At 37.1% G+C, this 22342-nt stretch overlaps 1 protein-coding gene across 6 annotated transcripts in view; it reads left to right on the top strand.

The window, feature by feature from the left end:
• The window catches only part of LOC131431138 (LIM domain transcription factor LMO4), a 726034-nt gene that overhangs the window by 632912 nt on the left and 70780 nt on the right, over nt 1–22342 (top strand). For 5 of the 6 annotated variants that reach the window (XM_058596655.1, XM_058596660.1, XM_058596656.1 and 2 more), the window contains 2 exons: nt 3818–5482; nt 14712–14865. In XM_058596655.1, the coding sequence (XP_058452638.1) occupies nt 5260–5482; nt 14712–14865 (377 nt within the window). In that variant the 5' untranslated portion in view covers nt 3818–5259. Of the gene's footprint in view, nt 1–3297; nt 3409–3817; nt 5483–14711; nt 14866–22342 lie in introns of those variants that run through there. The other variant, XM_058596658.1, reaches the window with a different exon arrangement.

Raw genomic sequence — 22342 nt, 5'->3', positions numbered from 1 at the left:
CTCCAAATGGTGAAAAATTCCATTCTTTATGAGTTTATGTCGCTTTTTATTAATATTTTGACTCTTTTACTATAATTTGTCGACAATTTTTCAATCTACAGCATTCAATTTCCTCCCAACACTATCTTTCTGGCTGTCAACAAACATTCTCCGAACACTTTTATTGCGTTGATAGTAGTAATTTTGTCAAACTTAGTGTGCGAATATTCTGTATTTTCACGATGCATGAGCCAAATTTCCAAAACCGTTTATCTAAAAAAAAGAAAGGATTCGATTGTTGTGGTGTCTTTGGCAACTTAGGTATATGAAGAAAGTTTACACTACAAAAAACTGTTGCATTTTTATTTTATATCCAAAATGGAACTCGAATATATAAAAAAAAATGATTTTTTAGATTTTTAATTGATAATTGTTATTTTGACTATTGAATAAGTTCATAGCACATCAGGGCAAGGCGTAAAAATTGAATATGTACTAAAATGTCGAATTATAGAAGGTTGAATGACTAAACGTCAACGAACAAAAGGTCGAAACACCAAAAGGTCGAAAAACCAAAAGGCTGAGTACGTCAAATGGTCGAATACGACAAGAAGTCGAATATAACGAAAGGTCGAATGCAACTAACAGTAGAAAAAGAGAAAAAGTCGATTGCAATTGAAAAACGAATTCAGGGATTGTTACATTGCATATATTTGCTGAATATCCACTGTAATATCAAGTGTTAAACAAAGTTAATCTCCAGGGTTAAACATGACTTAAGAATTAAGCTGAGACAAAGTATATGGGCTTGAAAGCCTCTTATTTCATATAGAAACAGGCTAACTTCAGGTTTTGTCCCCAAATTTTAAAATGTCGCTGGGAATCACTTTCACTTTATGTAATTGCACTTCAGAACTATTTGCTGTAATGAGCAGCGTCAATCTTCACTTCATAGAATTTTATTATCAACCAGCTTCAAAAGCTTAATTTCTGTTCGTTTACTTAACGAGATGTTTTCAATGAAAAAAATTGTTTTTCTATAAGGTTCTTAAGTGTCTTAAACATTTCAAACTACAAGAACTGGTAATCCTGCTAAAAAAAATTGATAACTACCAGAAAAGAAGTAAAAAAGTGGGTGGGTGATCTCAGATACATAACTGGATGACGTGAACGCGAATAAAACTTTACACTTCCGAATATCTAAAACTGTTCTCATGAGTTAATATATGATGGCGCGAGATGGCAGTTCAATTTGAACTGCTCTATGCACTGAGGAGCTGAAGGCGAAACGCGAAAAAATATGAGCATTTTTGCACAAACCAGCAAAACCCCCAAATGTTCAGATCAAAGCAGTTTCACTATTAATCACGCATTGACATTTCTACTCTTGACTTTTCCACAATTCCCCTTTCTGTCGTATTCGATCACACGTTGTTTTCGACACTTGGTTTTATTCGGCCTATTGTCGTATTCAACTTTTGGCATTTCGGCTATCCGATACTTCGAACTTTTGATACATTCGACGATTTGTGACTTTCGATTCTTCGTCTTTCGACTTTTTGTCGTTCGACGTTTTGTCATTCGGCGCTGTGTCATTCAAAGTTTTGGTATGAAACCGGAAAATTGATCTACAAAAAAGTTATAGCCTTTTATGATTTTTGTCAACGTCAATAGTTTGCTGAACGCTATAATTTTCGAGACATGGCGGATTGAAAAAAAAAAAACATTTTGCTGTTTATTTCGGATGTGCTTGTATTTATTCAAATAAGACGTTTGTTTTCCAAGAAAAAATAGGTTTTGTTTTTGTACAGTGTCGGAGTGTTGCAATTTTTACTGAATCGACGACCTTCAAATTCAAATACAATTGCTTTTGATTAACAGAATTTTAAAATTACCTGCGAACTCCGGTGCAGTTTTCAAAACTTTGCTACTCAAGTAGAGTACAACTTTTACGTCAGCCTGAAGGTTCAAGTTGAACTACTAATTTGCTCTAACATTTCAATCGGCACTGCTAACGCTCTAATGAATAGGAAACGGCAGGAGTGTACTATACGAAACTATAACAAAGTTGGTAAATTTTGACTGGAACACTAAGATTACTGAATCTTTTAGGTTTCGTAATTGAATTGATTGGTACATTTTGGCACAGAAGCTCTTGTTTTGATAGTACAAAGTAACAAGAAAGAATATGAGTATAATAATCTACCGATCTCTATTGTCAATATCTTTTTTGATGTGATTTTTATCAGTAGAAAATTACCAACTCACAGAAGCTGGAATTAGTTTGTACTGTTTGAAATATGAATGATGTTAATTATAATTGAAATGGAGAAATTTTACTGAAAGATTTTCTTCTCATTCCTCCCTCCAAGCTTACCGTTCAATGCTGAACGCAGTGAAACTCCTTGCCACAACTCAAACCGATCAGCTGCCAACTCTCTACCTCGAAAAAAAATTGCTTCGCTGATGAACACAAATAATACCTCATTAAGTGCACCTCATTAATTGAGAACTGTACCCACTTTTGCTGCTGTTGCTGCTGCTGTTACCAAGAGTGCTAATAATGATTAATACAGCTGATTCCAGCGTGCCTCGCAATGACCCCGTCGTCGCTGTGCCTTCCCTTGGCCGTATGCAAGAATCGATCAGAGCTCCGGTCACACTCTAATCCCTCGGTAATTACATCACGGTCAATTGTATCGAATTTTTAATTTAAGTTCCATCAGTAATTCCCGGCTCTAGCTCCCTGGTGTGCCTGGTTCCCGTCACCCTTCGCCTTCGGATGGTTTCGCTGTGTTGTTAGGATCCCTTTTGTTCGCATGATTCGAGAATGCATCGCTCACAACTACCACCAACCGACCGGACCGCACCGCACCGCCAGAAATGCTTCCCAAACGCCATTAGGAACGGTGGCGGTCCTGTTAGGGAATCCGTCGGGATCGCAAACCTGAAGCTCACAAATACCATTCAATGGTGGAAGAGGTGCTGTTGTGGGTTACAGTTTCGTGTCGTCCTCATTCACACTGCAATTCGCTTTAGCGTCCAGTCCTGTGCCACAGTCAGTCGATTTATTTTGCAATTTTCGCCGGTTGCCTTTCTCTTACCAATCAGCAAGGAAAGCCTGCCTGAATGTCTAATACTGTTCATCTTTTTTTTTTTTGTTTTTTGGTGAGCGTGAGAAGTGAGCGAAGGACCACCGTTCATCGGGGCAATGAGTTGTGAGTGGGACGATGAGAGAAAATGTTGCACGGCATGAGAGCGTTGCGAACTCGTAGAGAGTGGTTTCCTGAACGTATGCCATTCAGGGGTTTCGAATGTGTGTGAACTGAAAGTTTCCTTCATTGCTCAACATCATCGTTTAGCGGAAGCATCGAAATTTCTGGGAGGGCAAACGCTATCACAGCTGGCAGTTCGTACTGTTCTTCGTAGGTACGTGTTCTACGTTGGTTGCGATTCTGGCTCCGAAGGCACAACAACATAACAATCCCAAAAGGGGAAGCCCAAATCGTAGTTCGGTCGGTAGCAGCCAGAAACGTGCAACTCGTAAATTGGTTTATTATCGTGTGCAAACAATAAAGCTATAAATTTATAAAAGTATTAAATCATAAAACGATAATTAATTTAATTAAACTTTTCAATAGCAGTTGTTTTCACTGCTGGCCGTGGTCCGTTCTCGGATTGCTGGCTGGGTTGTTCTAAGGCCGCTCGTTATGTTTTGTCATTTCTGCTCCAATGTGCACAAGACTACTATCGGTACCTTTGGAAACTAATTATTATTATCTTTTTTTCTTCTCTTCCTCCCTCTCTTCTGCGCCTCACGTCTGTCTACTTCCAACAGGAGCGACAACAACAAACAACAAAAAAGTTCAACTTCAACGCGTCGTGGAAGCTGATTCAATCAACTGGTAGAAGAGCAGCGGCAATTGTCACCAGGAAGAAAATCCAACTGGTGATGATCATAAGAAAAAAGAAAGACCGTGCACTGAAAAGTTGTCCACCGACCGACCGACCGACAGTCCGCCGAGATCGTTAAAGTGAAATAATAGTACCCCGGCAGAAGGACAGCGAGTTCCCGAGTGTGCAAGAAGAAGCAGAAGAACCAGAAATAAAAATCAAGTGAAAATATTTATATGATTTTAATGAGAATCAAGATAAGAAATAATAGTTGGGAAATAATAAATAAAGGCAAACATTAGCTATCGAGAGGTCTCGCGTTTTCCCGTATAAGTGCCACTGTGAGCCCAGTGATTCCGGCGTGAAGTGACTGTGAGTGCTATCAAGAATGGTCGCACATTTGCGCCACCAGTGAGTCAAAGGAGCAGACAGTCGTCGCCTTTTGAGCGGCAATCGTGAAGAAAGAAGAAATACTGAGCAAAAAAAAATAGCGGGGCAAATAGGTGGTTATTTTCGGTACACCGCCGCGAATAGGAACAGTGTCGGGAGGTGCGCCACTTACGCGTTCAATTCTCCGCCAGAGTGGGTGACTCTGTTTGTATTGTCACCTGCCATCGTCTACCGTCTACCGTCTTCTCCACGGAGTGTGATGCCGGCAAAACTGGGAACGTTCCACTGTTCCCATCGGGAAACCACGCGCAAACAGCTGAAATGAAGTATATTTCGCAAAAATTGAAATTTATTTAGGTAGATAAAAAGAAGTGCGACCGAAGGAAACGGAAAAATAGAAAATTATTTATAAATAATAGCCGCGTGAAAGCATTCGCCTGCAGTTGCGGGGAAAACCAGGAGAAGAAAAAGGCTTGTGCTGTGTTTTGAATTGAAAAAGACGGAGAAGAAAAGTGGTGGCTGGCTATTCAATTTCCTAGATTTGTCAGATTTGATTTTGACATCCGCAAACATAAGACCAATAGATGAAATTAATAATAAAACAAGTTTGTCTCTCAGTGACCAACAGTAAATCGAACGGTGAAGATAAAGAGTAAAGTGCATACATGTGATAGAAAATTCCGCACTCTTTAGAACCAGCAAAGTGACAATCGAGAACTAGCTTCCTGATCGTTCCGTGTTCACGGCTTACTGTGCCAGTGTTAGAAAAGTTTTGCATCGTGAAAAGATATACTAGTCATTCAGTGCAGGTTAAGAATATCCGATCAAAAGGTGCTGCAGTTTGTGCTCCCTCTCAATTCGAGAACACTGTTTACTTTGGTACTGGTAGAGTTTGTTTTTTTTTTTGTTTTCTTTTCCACCCCCCCAACGATTCTTGTTGCTGAAGAACCAGCAGCGAGTCCATAAAAAGCCGTCAAACTGGCCGCCTCAATAGCAATGAACCCGCACTATCATCCGTACTCGGATCTGGGCTCGTCGCCCCATTCGCCCAGTCCGGACAACAACAACTACCCGCAGCTGACGCCACACCACAACGGTCACGGCGGGGGGCCCGGGGGCGGTGCCGGCAATCCGATGGGGGTCAGTCAGATGGACAGCCAGGCGGGCTTCCACGGTATGAACAACGGCAAGGGACCGGTGCACTGTGCGGGATGTGGAGGTGAGTTTGATGAGACGAAACGAACGGAGATAAATTCCAAATTTCGAAATATTCTGGCCTGTGTCAGGTTTCGGTGTGTCCTTGAACGGGTTCTGTTATGCAACGTGGTAAAAAAAATCTTGGTTTTTGTAAATTGGCATTTTGTTGAACTCTAATTTTGTGCTGCTGGTAGAATCACAATTGATTCAAACTTCGGGCCTTCAAAATTTCTTCTGAAGAGTGGAGTATTCGGGGCAAATTTTACTAATAAAAATTATGTTTTAAATTGTTGAAATGTGCAAGTGTTACTTATTTCATCCATGTAAGCATTTGAAAATGCATTAATGATTAGAAAATTCAATTACGTTTCTCATTAGTTAAAACTGTATTGCTCTAAGATTGTGTCGTTAAAACCATGGAATTCTTATAGAAATAGTAGATTCAACATAAATATAAAATATTGATCAAAATTGTGACTCAAGGGGCGGGTAGGGTCTAACACTTTTAAAAATCATTTATTTTTTTCTCTGTATTTTTTCATAATAAAACATTTCAAGAATATTCTGTAAAATTTTCAAGCCTATCGGAACTCAGCAAGTTATGGGCCTTTATCTTTGCTTATTTCATACTGCAAAGAAGTAAGAGCTCGGCACACAGGTCCAAGATTTCTGTTTCGATCGACTTAAAAACTTAACAAAATATTCTTGAAATATTTCAATATTACAAATTATAAAAGAAAAAATATGATATTTTGAAAATGTTAGACTCTACGGGCTTGAATAATAAGTTGTTTCCATTGATTTTATAGACAAAAACCTTTAAACGCGTTTTTCTCAAAAGCAGGTTTTGAAAGTCCGTATCCATTGTTCAAAAACTACTGAACCAATTTTTTTCAAATTTTACATACACTTTCTGCATATAAAAACCAGACCGCAACGTTTTCCTTTCCGTTGTTTGTTACTTTGGGAAGGGTTTACAGCTATAAAATAGCGGGGTTTTATCGTAAAAAGTCTTAGTTTTCACTTTGAAAAGCTAAGTCCTGGAATTTGGCCTTTCTGTTTCAACAGACTTCGCAGCCGATTCTTAACAGTTCGGCTGAAAAGTTCGTATCGTTTAATAGAAACACACATTTTTTTGCCAAAATTCGTTTTTATTATTCAACATAATTGCCATCAGAGGCGATACAGCGATTATAGCGATCTTCCAACTTTTCGATACCATTTTTGTAGTACGATTTGTCCTTTGCCTCAAAATAGGCCTCAGTTTCAGCGATTACCTCTTCATTGCTTTTAAATTTTTTACCAGCGAGCATTCTCTTGAGGTCTGAGAACAGGAAAAAGTCACTGGGGGCCAAATCTGGAGAATACGGTGGATGAGGGAGCATTTCGAAGCCCAATTCGTTCAATTTCAGCATGGTTTTCATCGACTTGTGACACGGTGCATTGTCTTGATGAAACAAAACTTTTTTCTTCTTCAAATGAGGCTGTTTTTTTGAAATTTCGTCCTTCAAACGCTCTTATAACGCTATATATTAGTCACTGTTGATGGTGTTTCCCTTTTCAAGGTAGTCGATGAAAATTATACCATGCGAATCCCAAAATACAGACGCCTTACCGGCCGATTGTTGAGTCTTTCCACGCTTTGGGTTCGGTTCATCGCGTGCAGTCCACTCAGCTGACTGTCGATTGGACTCCGGAGTGAAGTGATGGACCCATGTTTCGTCCATTGTTATATATCAACGAAAAAAATCGGTTTTATTTCGATATAACAGCTCCAAACACTGCTCAGAATCATCAATTCGTTGTTGTTTTTGATCGATTGTGAGCTCACGCGTTATTGTTTCATTTTCGACTCATCAGTGCATTAGCAGTTTATGTTAGACAACTGATGCAACCTAACGGATCAACATGAACCGCTTAGCAGGCGTGAAGTTAATGCTATTTACGTATACACTTTTTGCCCCAAAGTGTCAAGTATTTGCTGAAGTGCCGAAAGAAAGAATCTTTGTGACGGCTTTCGGGCCGTCAGCCAATTTTGTTATTTAGTGGTTTTGGTGCCGTATAGAAACCGGTTGGTGCTGAGTCCACATAGTATTATCTTATTTTTACGTATTGCACGGATGAGCCAAGCACGAAACGTATAAATAAGAAAACAGTGTTACGCAATCAGCGCGATCTGTACCCCTCAATGACTCTTATCAAAATTTTACTAATATTTTTGTTATCAATCGCGAAATAATATTCATATTTTGTTTTCAAGATGTTGTTTGAAAAATAGTCTTAGTTAGGCCTTATTTGTATAAATAATTTTTATAAACCCATTAATCCAGATATATAAAAATATTTCTCTACGAAACAAGTAGTAAAATAAAGGAATTTTTATGACTTTCATTAGACGGTTTCTAATTTCTTATTTTCTAATTTTAGAAGCGAATCCAATGTTCGGTTTCCACAAGCTTAAATAAGGTTATTTCGACTACAATAAAAACATCAAATATTTAAGAATGCATTCAAAAGTATTTAAACAAAACCTTGCTTTGGTGTTTGCCAAATTCGATCATAATTTGCATAATTTCTCAGAATCTGTCATACAATTTAAGTAGTTCTTATTTCACAATGTTTGCCTTTTTTTGTTTTTCCATTAATCTAGCAAAAGCAATCTATCACATTAATCATTGATACAGAAAGTGCTGCACAGTGATATCAAAGAAAGAAATCGGAGTACTTAGGTTCGGGTGAAGTTTATATTGCAAGTAAAGCATATTGGGATCAGGATACATGGAATCATTCGTGACTTAAACCATTTTGTGCATCACACCATGAATGACTGTCATGATTTCATGAGAATATATAATGATTGATTTTGTTTTATTAGATATCACGACGGTAACAAATTTCTTTCCGTGCACACATTAATCGTTTAACACCATTTCATAGTGTGGCTTAAAATGCATGGGAAGTTAAATTTCTTTATAAAAAAAGTTTTGTTTGCATAAATACAACAATCGTCAATATAGCAAAAAAAAACTCTAATTTATTTTCGATCATAAACTTGTTCAGAAGTAAATTTAAAAATATATAGGATTCGCTTAAAAACTATCCGTGTTTTGGAAGCACATATACCAACAGAGATTACGAAATCTTATTGATGACTAATCGATTTTTCATCAAATCAGTTTCAATCGAATTTTTTTTTGTTTCAATTATAGTGGTTTCAACCTTAAGGTAATTCGTATCTTCGGGCTAGAAAAAAAAACTTGAAATTGAAAAATCTGCTCTTGCACCAGATCCTTATTGATTGGATTTGCGACAGTATTATTTTAAAAATGATCCAGAAATTAAAAATTTCTGATGGTCACATAGAATAACACAATACCTTTCCAACAAGCTATGGATTGTTTAAGATATGTTAGCGGAAATATAAATATTTTCTGTAAGAAACTTTTTCACATTATCCCAATACCATGGTCACTACCCGCTACATAATAATGCAGAGTTATTCCAGATATTCAGAGCAGAAAAGGTGAAAAATCAGAAGCGACTTACTGCGATTTAATTATAACGTTGCACACATTTTCAGTATGACAAACCATTTCTTCTCCCGGTTGGAGAGAAAAAGTACGACTCAAGGCATTGCACAGCCAATGTTGTTCGTCGAATCGTCATATCTCGAAAAATATTAGGAGTGTATCGAAAAGTAGTTAGCAACATTGATTGTTGAATAAAAAAGCGAAAAAAAAAATATTTTGACATCAGTTTTCGATATATTGTAGAAAAATTACATTTTTATGCATTTCACTTATTATATTGAAGAAAAACCTAGTTTCTGTGAATCGCTTGCACTTTAAACTTGACATTCTTCATTAAATTCTGCACAATTACTTTTGTGACTTTTCTGGTGGCAGCTGTCCAGTTTTTTTTAACTCCTGCATGTTTTGGGACACTGTACCTTCCTTCCGAAAGTGCCGCTTGACAATTGCCCAATACCTTTCAATTGGCCGAAGATCCGGGCAGTTCGGTGGGTTGATGTCCTTTTCCACGAGTTGTACATTAGTTTTTGACAACCACTGTAGAACGGAGTTGGCGTAGTGGGCTGAAGCCAAATCCGACCAGAAGAGAGGAGGAGCCTTATGCTTTCTGTACAGTGGCAGCATTCTCTTCTTCAAACATTCTTCCTCGTAAACCTTGGCGTTAATTGTGCTCTTCGTGAAGAAAATCGACGACCGCAAACCACAGGTACAAATTGCTTGCCAGACCAACACCTTCTGCCCAAACTTTTCCATCGCCACCGTGGTGTCAGCATCGTCCAGGTCCTGGTACACCGATTTCGTATAATATTGCGGTCCGGGCAGCACTCGAGAGTCTTCCTTGGCGTAGGTTTCGTCGTCGATCAGGATGAATCCGTCTTTATTCTGTAGAATCCGGTTATACAGTTTTCGCGCTCTTGTTTTGGCCTAAACTTGCTGTACCAGGAACTTTCTCGGCACCTTCTGTTTCTTGTACGTTTTCAGGGAGTTCCGAACTTTGATCCGTTGAATCATCCCGATGCTGGTGTTGAACTGCTCGGCCAAATCCCGCGTCGACGCCGATGGGTTTTTCCTGGTGTACTCAACCACTTTTATGTCCCGGCCGGGCTGGCTGGGACCCGTTTTCCTACCGGATCGGGGCAAATCCTTCATGGAAAGGGTCTTATCGAATTTCTCGATAGTATTTTTGACACTGGTGTGGTGCACTTTCACCTGTTTTGCAATTTCGTTGTACGTGACACCACTTTCTGAGCACCAAGTGTGCAGAATTATCTTTCGTGTTTTCGGATCAATTCGACTCATCTTTGAAACGATAAACCGTACCGAAACCAATCGATTGCGCAGCTGTTATTGACATGTAAACAAACATGTCACCGCAAAACACGCTGCAAAAAATTAAACCATTTCAGAGTAATAACTTTTTGAATGTTGCTAACTACTTATCGATACACTCCTTAAATGGGTGTCTAAAAACAAGTTATTGAAACGATCTTCGGAGCTCTAGAAAATTAAACACTCAAATATTTCATGTTTTCCAAGAACTAAAATAATATTCGAAAAACATATATTGAAGATAAACCACATCTCATTTCTTTAATATTTGGGTTACATTTTATATTAAAACCTATAGTTAACGTTGATTTGATCATTTTATCTATGTGTCTTTTCGTCAATGAAAAAGTTACACTTAAAACAATTCGCAGTTATTGGCTTAACCTCTGCTCATAGTGATCTTTTTCCTAGCCGAAACCATTTTCTAGATTGTTTGAAAAGAAAATTAAAAAATCAGTTTGTTGAATTAAATAGTTTTTTTAAAGAATTGTTCAAATACACAACTTTAAAAAACTATAGCTAATGGTATTTCGTATTTAAAATATCTGTTCTTGTATTAATATAATCACAATTTCAACCACTTCTTTTGGGGCATCATTGTTCTTATAATTTCTTTTTAGATACTTTGTTTGCACAATTGACTTATGTTATCGGGTTACAACGATTTGATAAAAATATAAGCAACTATGTATTCGCCCTTTTTAAAATTCAATCTTGAGTTGAATTTATCTTTTCACTCATATAAAACAAATCGTTTTCCATACTGAAAACTTGTATGAAGTTTAATTTAAATTGAAGTTTGTGAAGTCAGAAGACTTGGTATCCATTTCTGGAAAAACTAAGTTATTATTGGAAGCAAAACTGCAACAATTGTCAACGTTTTTGTGCACTTTTGTGTTTCTGAACTCTGATGGAATTGAGTACAATACCTTTTACCATAGGACGTGAAGTATTCTTTTTCACGGTTCGATTTGGGAAACATAATCGTTCATATATTACGTGAATTGTGAGTATTTTTGTACAATATAAGAAAATGGGAACGATCACCTTTGTTTTTTATTTATTGAAAAATCAAACATTTCTCTCAACATATTTCTCCAAGAGGTATTTTTGTATCGCCACGAAAACTCTTAAGAAAAATGATCTTTTCCCTAACTCTATGAGTATCGTATGTTAATGTATAAGTGGCACATAAAAATGAAAAAAGGATTCTGAATATTAAAAATATAGATTTCAAAATTTTCAGTAACTCGGGATCCTTAAAATGCTCAAAATTCGTAGATAATTGTTTAAAGTTTACAGATCTTGTTAATTGAAAACCAAATGAACTTTCTTAAGCTTCACTGGTTCTCGTTTTCGGATTCCGGAAGTACCAGACATAGTGGTCAAGCACTACCAAAAGAAACCAATTTCAATTATAGTATCGGTTTTAATGAAAGATTGAAAAATTGTAAAATGGCTTCTTTGCACCACCAGGTGATAGTTGGAAATGTTAGGCATTCATAACCTACAAATTGGAACAGTTTAAGCAGAATTTTAATACTTCATGCATCATCACCTCAAATGACGTTTATTTCATAAGGCAATATGCATTAGTTTTTCTTCGCATTGAAGAAATAATAACATTTATTTTTGTATATACTGTTCAAGATTTTATAACTATTTCAGGTTTGTACAACTAAATTAATAACCATTCTATTTGAAGAAGGCAAAACCAAAACCGTCAGAAGAAACACGCGACAAATTTCTGTTATTGCAGGTGAACGACCGTAACTAGGTTAAAACCGGGTATGAATGAATGACATAATTAATTTCTGCTAAAGCTTGACTCGTTTAAAATTTCGACTCACTGCTCATGTGTTTCTCTATGATGGTAACGATCGAATTCAAACTATAATCTATGACTCGCTACTTAAGAATAGAGGTACCTTTTGACCGTATTCGAATGGGTCATTTTGCCGAAAGCTTTTCCATCGAATGGGACATTTTGCCGAAAGAGTCGTTTCTCAGAAAGGATTATCCAAACGGAAACGGATTCTATCTCTTTTGAACCTATTTTTGTGAATTTTGTTAAGAAAAAGTGAATCGATAGTATGATTTAAGATTTGAATTGGTTACCAAACAAATTGGTGAGTCGCTTCATCATTCCAAAAATGTTAAAATGAAAAAAGATACACTAAGGTCTCTTTTTACACGTTTTTTTTTCGTTTGTTGTGTATGATGTCAGCATCGTCATTGATATCATCGAGAATTTCGGACCGTTGAAGAACTAGTCAAATTTACTTTACAGTATTTCATACCCATTTGAATGATATAGCTCTAGTAGTGTTATGATTTACGCCGATGAAATGAGTTGCTTCAGCATGACACATAGTTAACGCTCGTATCCGTATTGTATTTTACAGTATTGTACTGTATTTTCGACTCAAATACTGTGTACTGTTTTTTACCCTCAAATCTACTGTATTTTAATTTCTACTGTATTTTTCACACTAAAATTTAATACAGAATTTTAAATCTTCAACGCATCGGATTTCGATCTGTGACTATACAAGAACAGTAGCAACACGTAGCGATGTGAATGAGAACGACGTAGAGCCGTATTGAGTAAGTTTTACATGATATGCGAATACAACTGTGTGATGAAAACCTCGAAAAAGCTACCGCAGAGACGGTACTCGAACCCGAAAATAGTTCCTATACTCCTAAATCGTTTTGTCTATTAAGCTATCCTGCATGTGAAACATACAAAAAAACGGACTAATTGAGGGCTGAAATACCTTGCGGAGGGATTGTTTTTGAGAAATAACTACAAATGAACGCCGTAGGGCCCGAGCACAGCTGAACATGCTCGGTTCTTATGTTCAGTTAGGCTGTTTGTATGTGTGTCTCACATGTAGGATAGTTTAATAGGCAAAACGATTTACCCGTATTTGGCTTGCTACGGGTTCGAGTCCCATCTCTGCGGTGGCTTTTTCGCGGTTTTCATTACATTCATTACATTACAGTTGTATTCGCATGTCATTTTTTCAATCTGTTTTCCTCGTAAGATGCTGATCAAATTTATTTGCTTTTGTTTTTTATTCACTATTTTTAGAGAAAAGCGTACTGTAAAATGCACTGTATTTTCAAAGTCGATGTACTTTATTTCCTTGATTTTTACGCCAAATGTACTGTTTTTCGTGAAAAAATATACGAGCGTTACACATAGTAATACCTTTTCTAATTTGATATGTACTCACCTCTATGAATTCTTCCCATTTAATTCTGTCTCTGCGTACATAGATCTTCATCCAATACCCTTGTCTTCCCACTCAGTTTAGTTGAAAATGACTGTTAAGATCGTTAGTGTTTACTACACATCGCACCTTCGGAATTGAAAAGAACTGATTCTCAAGCTTTATTTGTGGTGAAAGTGTTTATTGGTGGTATTACTAGCACTTCTTTAGTCGAACGGCCTAATTTGAAAGTATTATCGGTTTTTTGAAAACTGAATGCATTATACAGAAGGCATGAGCCATTTAGATTAATTTGCTTGTCGTACAACGCGTTTTCTAAGTGTTCCTATTTTGATTTATCATCCAATGTGTTTTATCAAGTATGACTGGACCCTTCTCGGAACCTCTGGCTGTTTTTTATATTTCCGTTTTTATTGTGAAACAACAGTTACATTTTTCCAGTTATGTGCACCTTGTATAAATTTGGGAGTTAAAAACTAAGCTTTTATCCCCTTCAAATTACCAAAAGTTACATTTTATCCAAAACGAAACAAACAAATAATCAAATCTACGGTTTTTGGAACTATTACGTCAAATTTTCCACGCGGTTTATTTTTGCACGGTTTCCGGTACGTAACCCCCGTGTAAAAAGAGGCCTTAGTGTACTATTTTTCGAGCGGTTAATGTAATGAACTAAATAACTTTTGAGAAAAATAAATTGCATTTATTATTACTATTTTAAAAGTCTTTACTTTTTCGCAACTAATATCTCGAAATATACTAGTCTTTAGTACTATTCGCAACCTTTATCAGCCCAACGTTCTCAGAACTCATACTAATGAAGCTAGTAAATTGCAAAGCAAAATACTAGTATCTGTACCTATTACTATTTCGTGACATTTGCGGCGAAATAGTAAAGAACGTTGAATATAGTGGAATTAAATGGAATTTATTTTTGTTAGAAACGATCAAATGCATTGTTGGAAATAAATTGTTTCCTAAAATGGAAATCCTGAGGATTCTTTCCCACAAAGAAATCAACAAGTTGGCCATGAAATACACTACTTTAAACAGATAAAAAGTATAATCTTACTAGCTAGACATTAGAAATTGTCTACGTGATAGTATACTTTCAGTTAAAAGATTAACCGAATCTACCTTCTTCTAATTTCAGTCAAAATCACCGAACGATTCTTCCTTAACGCCCTCGACCGGTTTTGGCACAACTCCTGTCTAAAATGCTCCTGCTGCGGTGCCATGTTGGCGGACATCGGCTCGAGTTGTTACACCCGCAGTGGAATGATCCTTTGTAAAGCGGACTATTTAAGGTAAGGGTTTCACTACACATTCGTTGGATTGGATTCGTTTTTTTGCTCTGTTCTAATTTGATTGAAAAGCGCTGCTTTTCTGCAAAAAAAAACAATTATTTTACAAAGAATTTCCGTCCCATTTTGAAGAATGGGCTTCGCACTGCGTGAGCTACCATTTTTTTCATCGGTTCAGGTAACTCGATAGGTTAGTACCGAAGGAGTAACCGCAAGACTGATCATCGCAAGGAGTTTTTGATTTCGTGTTCTTTGGTCATTGAGCCTCTTTATTTCTTTTTTTTTTCCTACCGCTGCACTGATAGAACTTACATTTTTTCTTCTTCAATTCAAAACGAAATTTAATCCGTTTCGGTACCGAATAAGAAAAGAACTTTGTTCAACGCCTGCCATAACAAATATTAGGTTTCTCGGTACGGCTACGGTGAAAGGTCCAATCAGTTTAATTCCTTCTACGGAGCGAATTATTTTTTTTAGTGATAATACCTCTTTGATGGGTAAACGTTGGAATGGGTCCGGGGGTTTGCCGTATGTGAAAAGCATCCATTTGTATGATTGGCATGTCATAGAGAACTTGTTTCCGTGATCTATAACAAGCAAGTGCCTCTAGCTAGGTAGCACTCTTCATCAAAAGCCGTGTCTAACATAGGCCCGAATTGAGTTGGAGTGAAGAGCGACAAGATTTCCTTACCATCTTCGTGTGCGAGTTGGCTCTATTCTTCAATGCAGGACATGCTGGCAGCAGCTGATGGCGTACTGTACGGCAGAAGAGGCACCGAAAGAACACTGACAGGCAGCGGTTGAGAGGGTGGAAGCGAAGCAATTAAATAAATTAACAGAAGAACATCTAGATCTGCCACCCGCGCTCTCGCTCTCTCGTCCGTCCCTTCGGTCTTCCTGGCAGTCTGCTATGCCTTCAACCATACCAAAACCCATCCCGGCCCGTTCATCTTTTCTTTCGTCCTCCACGCTTTCGTATTATTCGTTACAAAACAAAAAGGCGCACTTACACTAACGAGGCCCCGAGTACAACAAGCAGCCCTCCCAAATGGATGCTCCTCGCACAAAATCAGAAGTCTCTTTTTCGTCCTGATTTCAATGAGAGCTACCAAGGCGAACATAAACTGATGAGCCTGGGAGATGCTCCTCATTTCAGCTTTATTACTGCATCGAGCTAATTACGAAATGGCAAGCCGATCTGCCGGAGGAAAGCCAAGGGTTCAGTTTGAGTTGCGAGTCGAACGGCAGGCAGGACACGTGATGCTTGCGACCGTGTCACGTCGTGCACCCCATCCCGGTGATAGGTAGGAGTGCAGTGCAGTGGAGTGCCAGGATAACGCTTTGCGTGCGCTGTCTGCCGCGCATTCATTCCATTCCCGCAATGCCACGTGAGCCAATAAGGCGCTCGTATGCTGGTGGCTAACTTGGATTCCATGCACTAACGGATAACCATGTACCTACAGATATCCTTGCCTAACGACAGAAGTGCTTTTAGTCACCCCTCGTTGATATAACGAGTTCTAATTTTGTTGTGCTCTCATTCGTATTCGTCACATGAGAATGAGTGAGCCCTCCGTCAGTTGTTGATGGTGCCGGGAATCATCCGACACAAGGATACAAACGGCAGAGCTGGCATTTTTTTGTGTTATTCACGAATATGACGCGTTGGATTCTAATTTCTGATTGTCTTATAAGCGGATTACTAAATATTTTGTTATTTTCCTCCATTTGAATATTTTCGATATCTTTCGCTTATACTGACGAAGTTGTTTCGAAAGTGATATTTTTCTTAAATTAATCAACATTCGAGCTTGCGATCGTTTTAATATAAATGTTCTAAGACATTTTTCTTTTTTTTAATGACCTTAACCTAAACAAGATGGACTTTGTAGTCACGTTATGTACAGAAAGATTACGAGGATGCTTACTTTAACAATCCTTATATGTCGTAACTCAAACACGCAACATCGCATCTGAAATCCGTATAGCTTATTCTTTAATCTGTCGATCGCAGATTTTCGAATAACGAAACTTTTTTTAGTAAATTTTTTATATAGACGCATCCTTTTCTTTCGAGCATGTTCTAAAAACCAATATTTGTTCATTATTTTTACGTTTCGTCTTTGACTCATCAGTGCAGAGCAGTTCAAATTGAAGTGCTTAGTGCTAAACTCGGCAGTTTAATTTCAACCGCTAAGCAGCCGTAAAGTTTCTGCTATTTACAGAACACTTTTTGTTTTGCAACGGAGTGCAATGTCTTTTCTGACGTGCCGAATGAAAACGTGTTTTCGACTGTATTTGTTTCTGGACCTGTGCTGAAAATCTCTTACTCTTGTTTCGATTTGTTAGTTCAATGCACTGACCTTTAGCCTTATGTAGTACAAACAACGAAAATAATTATGTAAATTTACGTTTCAATAGATTCGCATAAAAAGAACGTCGAAATTTACTAAAATTTATAACTCAAAGCAAATTTAGCTGACTCTGACATCGAAACTGACCAACCGACAAATGTTTCCCGTGTCATCTTAATGTTCCGCTTGGAATTGACCCAACATTTTTCTATTGGGTGGAGATCCAACGTGTTTAAAAGCTCCACGTCTTTATACGCTACCTGGACGGTGTTCGCGGCATATCGCTCCATGGTCGTTTTTTATAATGGTAAGATGCCAAATCAACCCAAAACAGAACAGAATAATCGTGTTGGTCAAGAACTCGCAACAAAAAATTTCCAGACACTTTCGCTCATAAATTTCCTGGTTTATAATCCTAGTCATGATGTAAAGATCGCTTTTCCAGCCACAAGAACAGATGACCTGTCACACGAGAAATTTCTATGTGAACTTTTACAGTTTGTTACGTTTCAAAATCTCTGCTACCTCTCATTCAGTTACTGAAAAATAATCTTGTCCAGGAATCTGTTCAATGTTTATCTTGCCGTTGGATTAATTATCCTGTACCGCGAAATTAAATATCAAAGCCATCGTAGTCATTTCACCGAAAGGGACATTTCACCGAAAAGGAAACATCGCATACATCACATTATTGATTTAAAAAAACTATAAATTCTGATATTCATCCGTTTAATATCTCCTAGGTAATTGATGTGGCTCGGTGGCGCCAGCTGAGTTGGTTACCGACCCGCCGTCGGAAGTGGCGGAATCTCGCATTCAAACCTGGAAACGCCTCGTTTGCCCGGTGTATTCAAAGCTAGGTTTCTTTGCTTGAGTTAGGTCCGAACGAGCGGAAGCGAGGACGGACAGCACAGGGCCAAAAGTGATGTGGCAAAGCTTCATTAGATAGTTTCTCACTTGCACTCAGTTCACGCAAAATACCGCAATCATTTGCCTATTGATACGCCGAAGCAAATGCTTTGATGTTTAGTAGCCAGTATTTAGCTCTTGGAAATTCTATTCTGAGGAACAATCATGAAATAATATAAACAATTTAACCAATAGAGTAGAAAAGCGACGTTTTGGCACTATATTCCTTTTGGAGAATTTTGCCTTCTGTTTCAGACTTCGCCACCGAATTCATGGCTGGTACTACGATCCAATTGACGCTAAGAATCCTTCCAGGTTGGGACTCGAACATACGACAATTCCTCTTCCTAACTCAGGGAAATTAATTTATCCGTTGTTTTCAAAATGAGGTAGTTCAGAAATATGATTTTAGGTCAACAAAACGGGTGTGAACGCTATCATATTTCATTTGTCTTTATTTTAAATCACCTTCAATTACGATATCAAGAAATGCATACGATTTGGCGAAATGACCCTTTCGGTGAAATGGCTTCCGACGGAATGACTCTGATCCACGGGATCGTACTCTGGTCGAGTTGTTTCGCTTATCGTCCCGATTTGGAGGTCGGTGGATTGCCGTATGTGACGTAAAAACTATTCATTGGTAAAACTGCCATGTCATAGAGAGTTTGTTTACGTTATCTATAATAAGTAGGTCTCTCGCGGTGACACTTCAGCTATTATGTATTTCGAAAATCGTTCTCAGAACACGTTTATTACATTTAACATTTAACCATTTAACAATTTCAACAATTTGGAGCGCGAGTAGATCGGATTTTCGCAATGCATGAACCAAATTTTGTCGCATTGTTCGCATTACTTCAATGTGATTTTCACAACTGAAGCGCAAATGACAAAATCCATCAGAAGGAATCTCAACAACGAGGTTTGTACTGTTTTTTTATACACAATGAAAAATAAATGCTTTAAATCGAAGTTCATGCTCACTAAAGCACCTGGAAGAGGTTGTCAAATATCAACCAGATTAATCTGAGAGCAACCGCCTCGACTTGAACCGAGAATCATTGGATCGCAAACACGTCTGTTACTTGACTTGAGCCCCAGAAGCATACATCTGCTCGGTTGGTAAAAGGTCCATTTAAATTCATACAGTCGCACCTGCTAGCAGAATGCAAGTTACAGTCGAAACCAGTAAAATTCAAGCTAATCTAACATTAAGTCATTACAAATGGAATTTTCCGTCATTTGACAAATTAGGTCTTTATGAATTACATCGTATGAGGTATTAGGTCACCTGTGTTATTAAATTTTTTTTTGGCGTGTAGTATCGCAAGTCTTATTCACAACTATACTCTCCTGTCAATTCACCCTCTTCATAGCTTGCTGATTTAAAATAAAATTTTCCATTTGCCGGTTTAAGATTTTAGACAGTTGAATTTACTCCAAACTGAACATTTAGGAGTTATAAAAATGTATCTTACGTTTCAGTGGGATTGTAATTGTTAAAAAGAAGGTGTTGTTAGAACATTTTTTAAAACTGTTCAACTTTCTAAACCTAGTTACAATTCTGAACAAAAATTGTTTCGGAGATTCGAAGTGTCATACGGTGTTCACATAGATTCGACCTGAAAATTAGAAATCGAACAAGCAGAAAGCTTCGTAGATAAACTTCAATAATTATTTTGAACTATCGGATACAAAAAACGAAGCTATGTGTCAATAGTCCCCGAGGACCAATTTTTGACAAGTAAATATTTTCGAGCCTCCAAGCAACATCTTGGCATTACATTTCTTTTGTGGTGTTTGGCCTTTCTGTTTCAACTGACTTCGCAGCCGATTTTTAGTGTACAGAATCATTGCATGGCTAGTATTACGACCCTACGATCGAGCGTCCAATGCATATTATTTGAAAACAATATAAAAAGGAAGTGTACCGTTATTTTAGTAAAAATGATAAGTCTACATCAGCTTCTGAGAGAGGAAAGGGGGGCAATTATTCGAAAAGATCTACGAAAGTTCTCTAGCGATCCAAGGACCGCGCCCGATTTTAAAATGTATTTTTTTGATTGAAATATGAATTAAATTAGATTTAAGTAGGGTGTTTTGACACAAGAGGTAACTTTTCAGCCCTATTATATACATAATTTGATTAATTATCACCATCGCGACATCATTTGCTTTCGCAATTTTGTGTTTTGCGTAAGGAAAATTGTAAACCTCCCAAGGTAACTAATAAGCACAAACTAATGCCGCATTATGACAACAAATAATCGCCAACTAGCGTTTCAATCGCTCTTGAGATTTAATTAGGGCCGACTTTGGAAAAGCATACGCTATTCATAGTTAATGCATATTTACGGCTTATGTGCATTTTGAAAGGTTCCAGGTTGCAGATATAAAGCTATAAAAATTTTAGGTGCTTCATGGAAAGACCGAAATCAGCATTTTGGCGAAAAAATTAGATGATTTTTGATTTTAGTTAGTTATTTAAATAAAATATTTGTTGAAATGGCTATTTTTTTTAGTTGAATTCACCAACTAAACGTGCTGTCATTTCTTAGCTAAGGCACACTTCATTTCCATTCAACTAATGTTTTAGTTGTATTAGAGAAATAAAACGTTGTTTTCAACCAACATAAATGGTTGAATTGGCTTCTGCAATTTGCAGATATATGGCGCAACATTATTACGTACAATCGCTCCAAATGCGCACAAATTCTGAATGAACACACTTTCCACTAAAAGTTTACGTCATTTTTACATATCGGTTTAGATATTTATATATGGATATATCGTAACACATGCGAAAAACATCAAAACAATTTACAAGCATTTTCAACAAGACTGTCTTTTTTAGCTTTTTAATGAGTTGTTTTGCTTTGACACTTCTCATGAGTTTTTGGCTAATAATCTTGTTAATAAAACAAATTTCATTTATGTTTTCTTTGTGCTGTCTTATTACTTCAGCAATAATGGTGATAGATAAATAGAAACAAAAGAATTTCGTGTTGGATTGAAATATTGTTGGTTTGTGTCCAGGATATTCGCCAACTAATCATTCTCTAAAAATAAGAGTTTTTTTCAGCAAAGCAAATTTTCATTGTTAACTAATTTCATAGTTATTTTGGAAATTTTGTTGTTAAAATCAACTAATTCAAAAACAGTAATACGAATTAGGCGCTGAGCTAATTTCGGTCGTTCCGTGTTATTAAAACGCGCACCCAGAATTTTTTTTTCGGGAAAGAACATGTTGGTCAATTTTCAAACAAATCAAAATACTTATATAGTTACTTGAAAATTTTTTGATTATAAAGTCGTTTGTTTGAAATCGTTCATTTTATAATTGACTTAAATATTCAGAGAGAAGGGTTTTCATAATATAATTATTTTTTTAAGTTTCTGAGCGTGTTTGAACGCCTAAAACTCTCCCCTGTATACGCGCCTGGATTGGTATGTGAGCTAGAATTGTTTCAAGAACCATTTTAATCGGAGTTTCGTTCGGTACTCCTGGTATTGCTGCAATGAAACTACTCTACTTCAACGTAGAAAGTAACCTAATGCAGGGTGGCAAGTGACCGGGAAAATCGGCAAAACCGGGAAAAAGTCGGAAATTTAATTTTACCGGAAAAAGCCGGGAAAAAGTCGGGAATTTTAGTGCAAATCCGGGAAAAAATTTACTAGTCCTAATCTTAGTAACGATTTTCAGCATCATGATTTTCCTGATACAATAAATGAAAAGATGAAGGCCATTTCGTATTTGAACTAGAAGCTCAGTGCATGTTTTGAAACTTCTTATTGTTCCTCACAGGTTCAATTCACAATCCATTGAAAATGGAGCCAACACCTCAGCAATTTTAAATCAATAAGAGCTTTCTTAGTTGTCATCAATAACAGCATAATCAATGCTCATAATGAAAAATAAAGATAATTTGGATGCTTCTGCTGGATTTCTATTAAATCTCGACAAATATTAGAAAAGATTTCAAGTGCAAATGACAGTTTCTCTTTGTTTATTTTCTTTCAAAATCATAATGTTTAACAGCAGATCGAAAGTTGATAGTTTCAGTCGTTATTCTATACAAAGTGTAAGATAGAAGGATTGCCTATAGGACCGTAATAATCGAAAAAAAAGTAAAGAAAGATGAACTGTCATTTGCACTTAGGACCTTTTCTAGCGTTTTTTTTTCAATTTCAGAATAAGTATGCACAATGGTAAA

This window comes from Malaya genurostris, chromosome 2 (genome assembly GCF_030247185.1).
Source record: "Malaya genurostris strain Urasoe2022 chromosome 2, Malgen_1.1, whole genome shotgun sequence".
Taxonomy (NCBI): Eukaryota; Metazoa; Arthropoda; class Insecta; order Diptera; family Culicidae; genus Malaya; species Malaya genurostris.
This window is presented reverse-complemented; position numbering and strand designations above follow the sequence as displayed.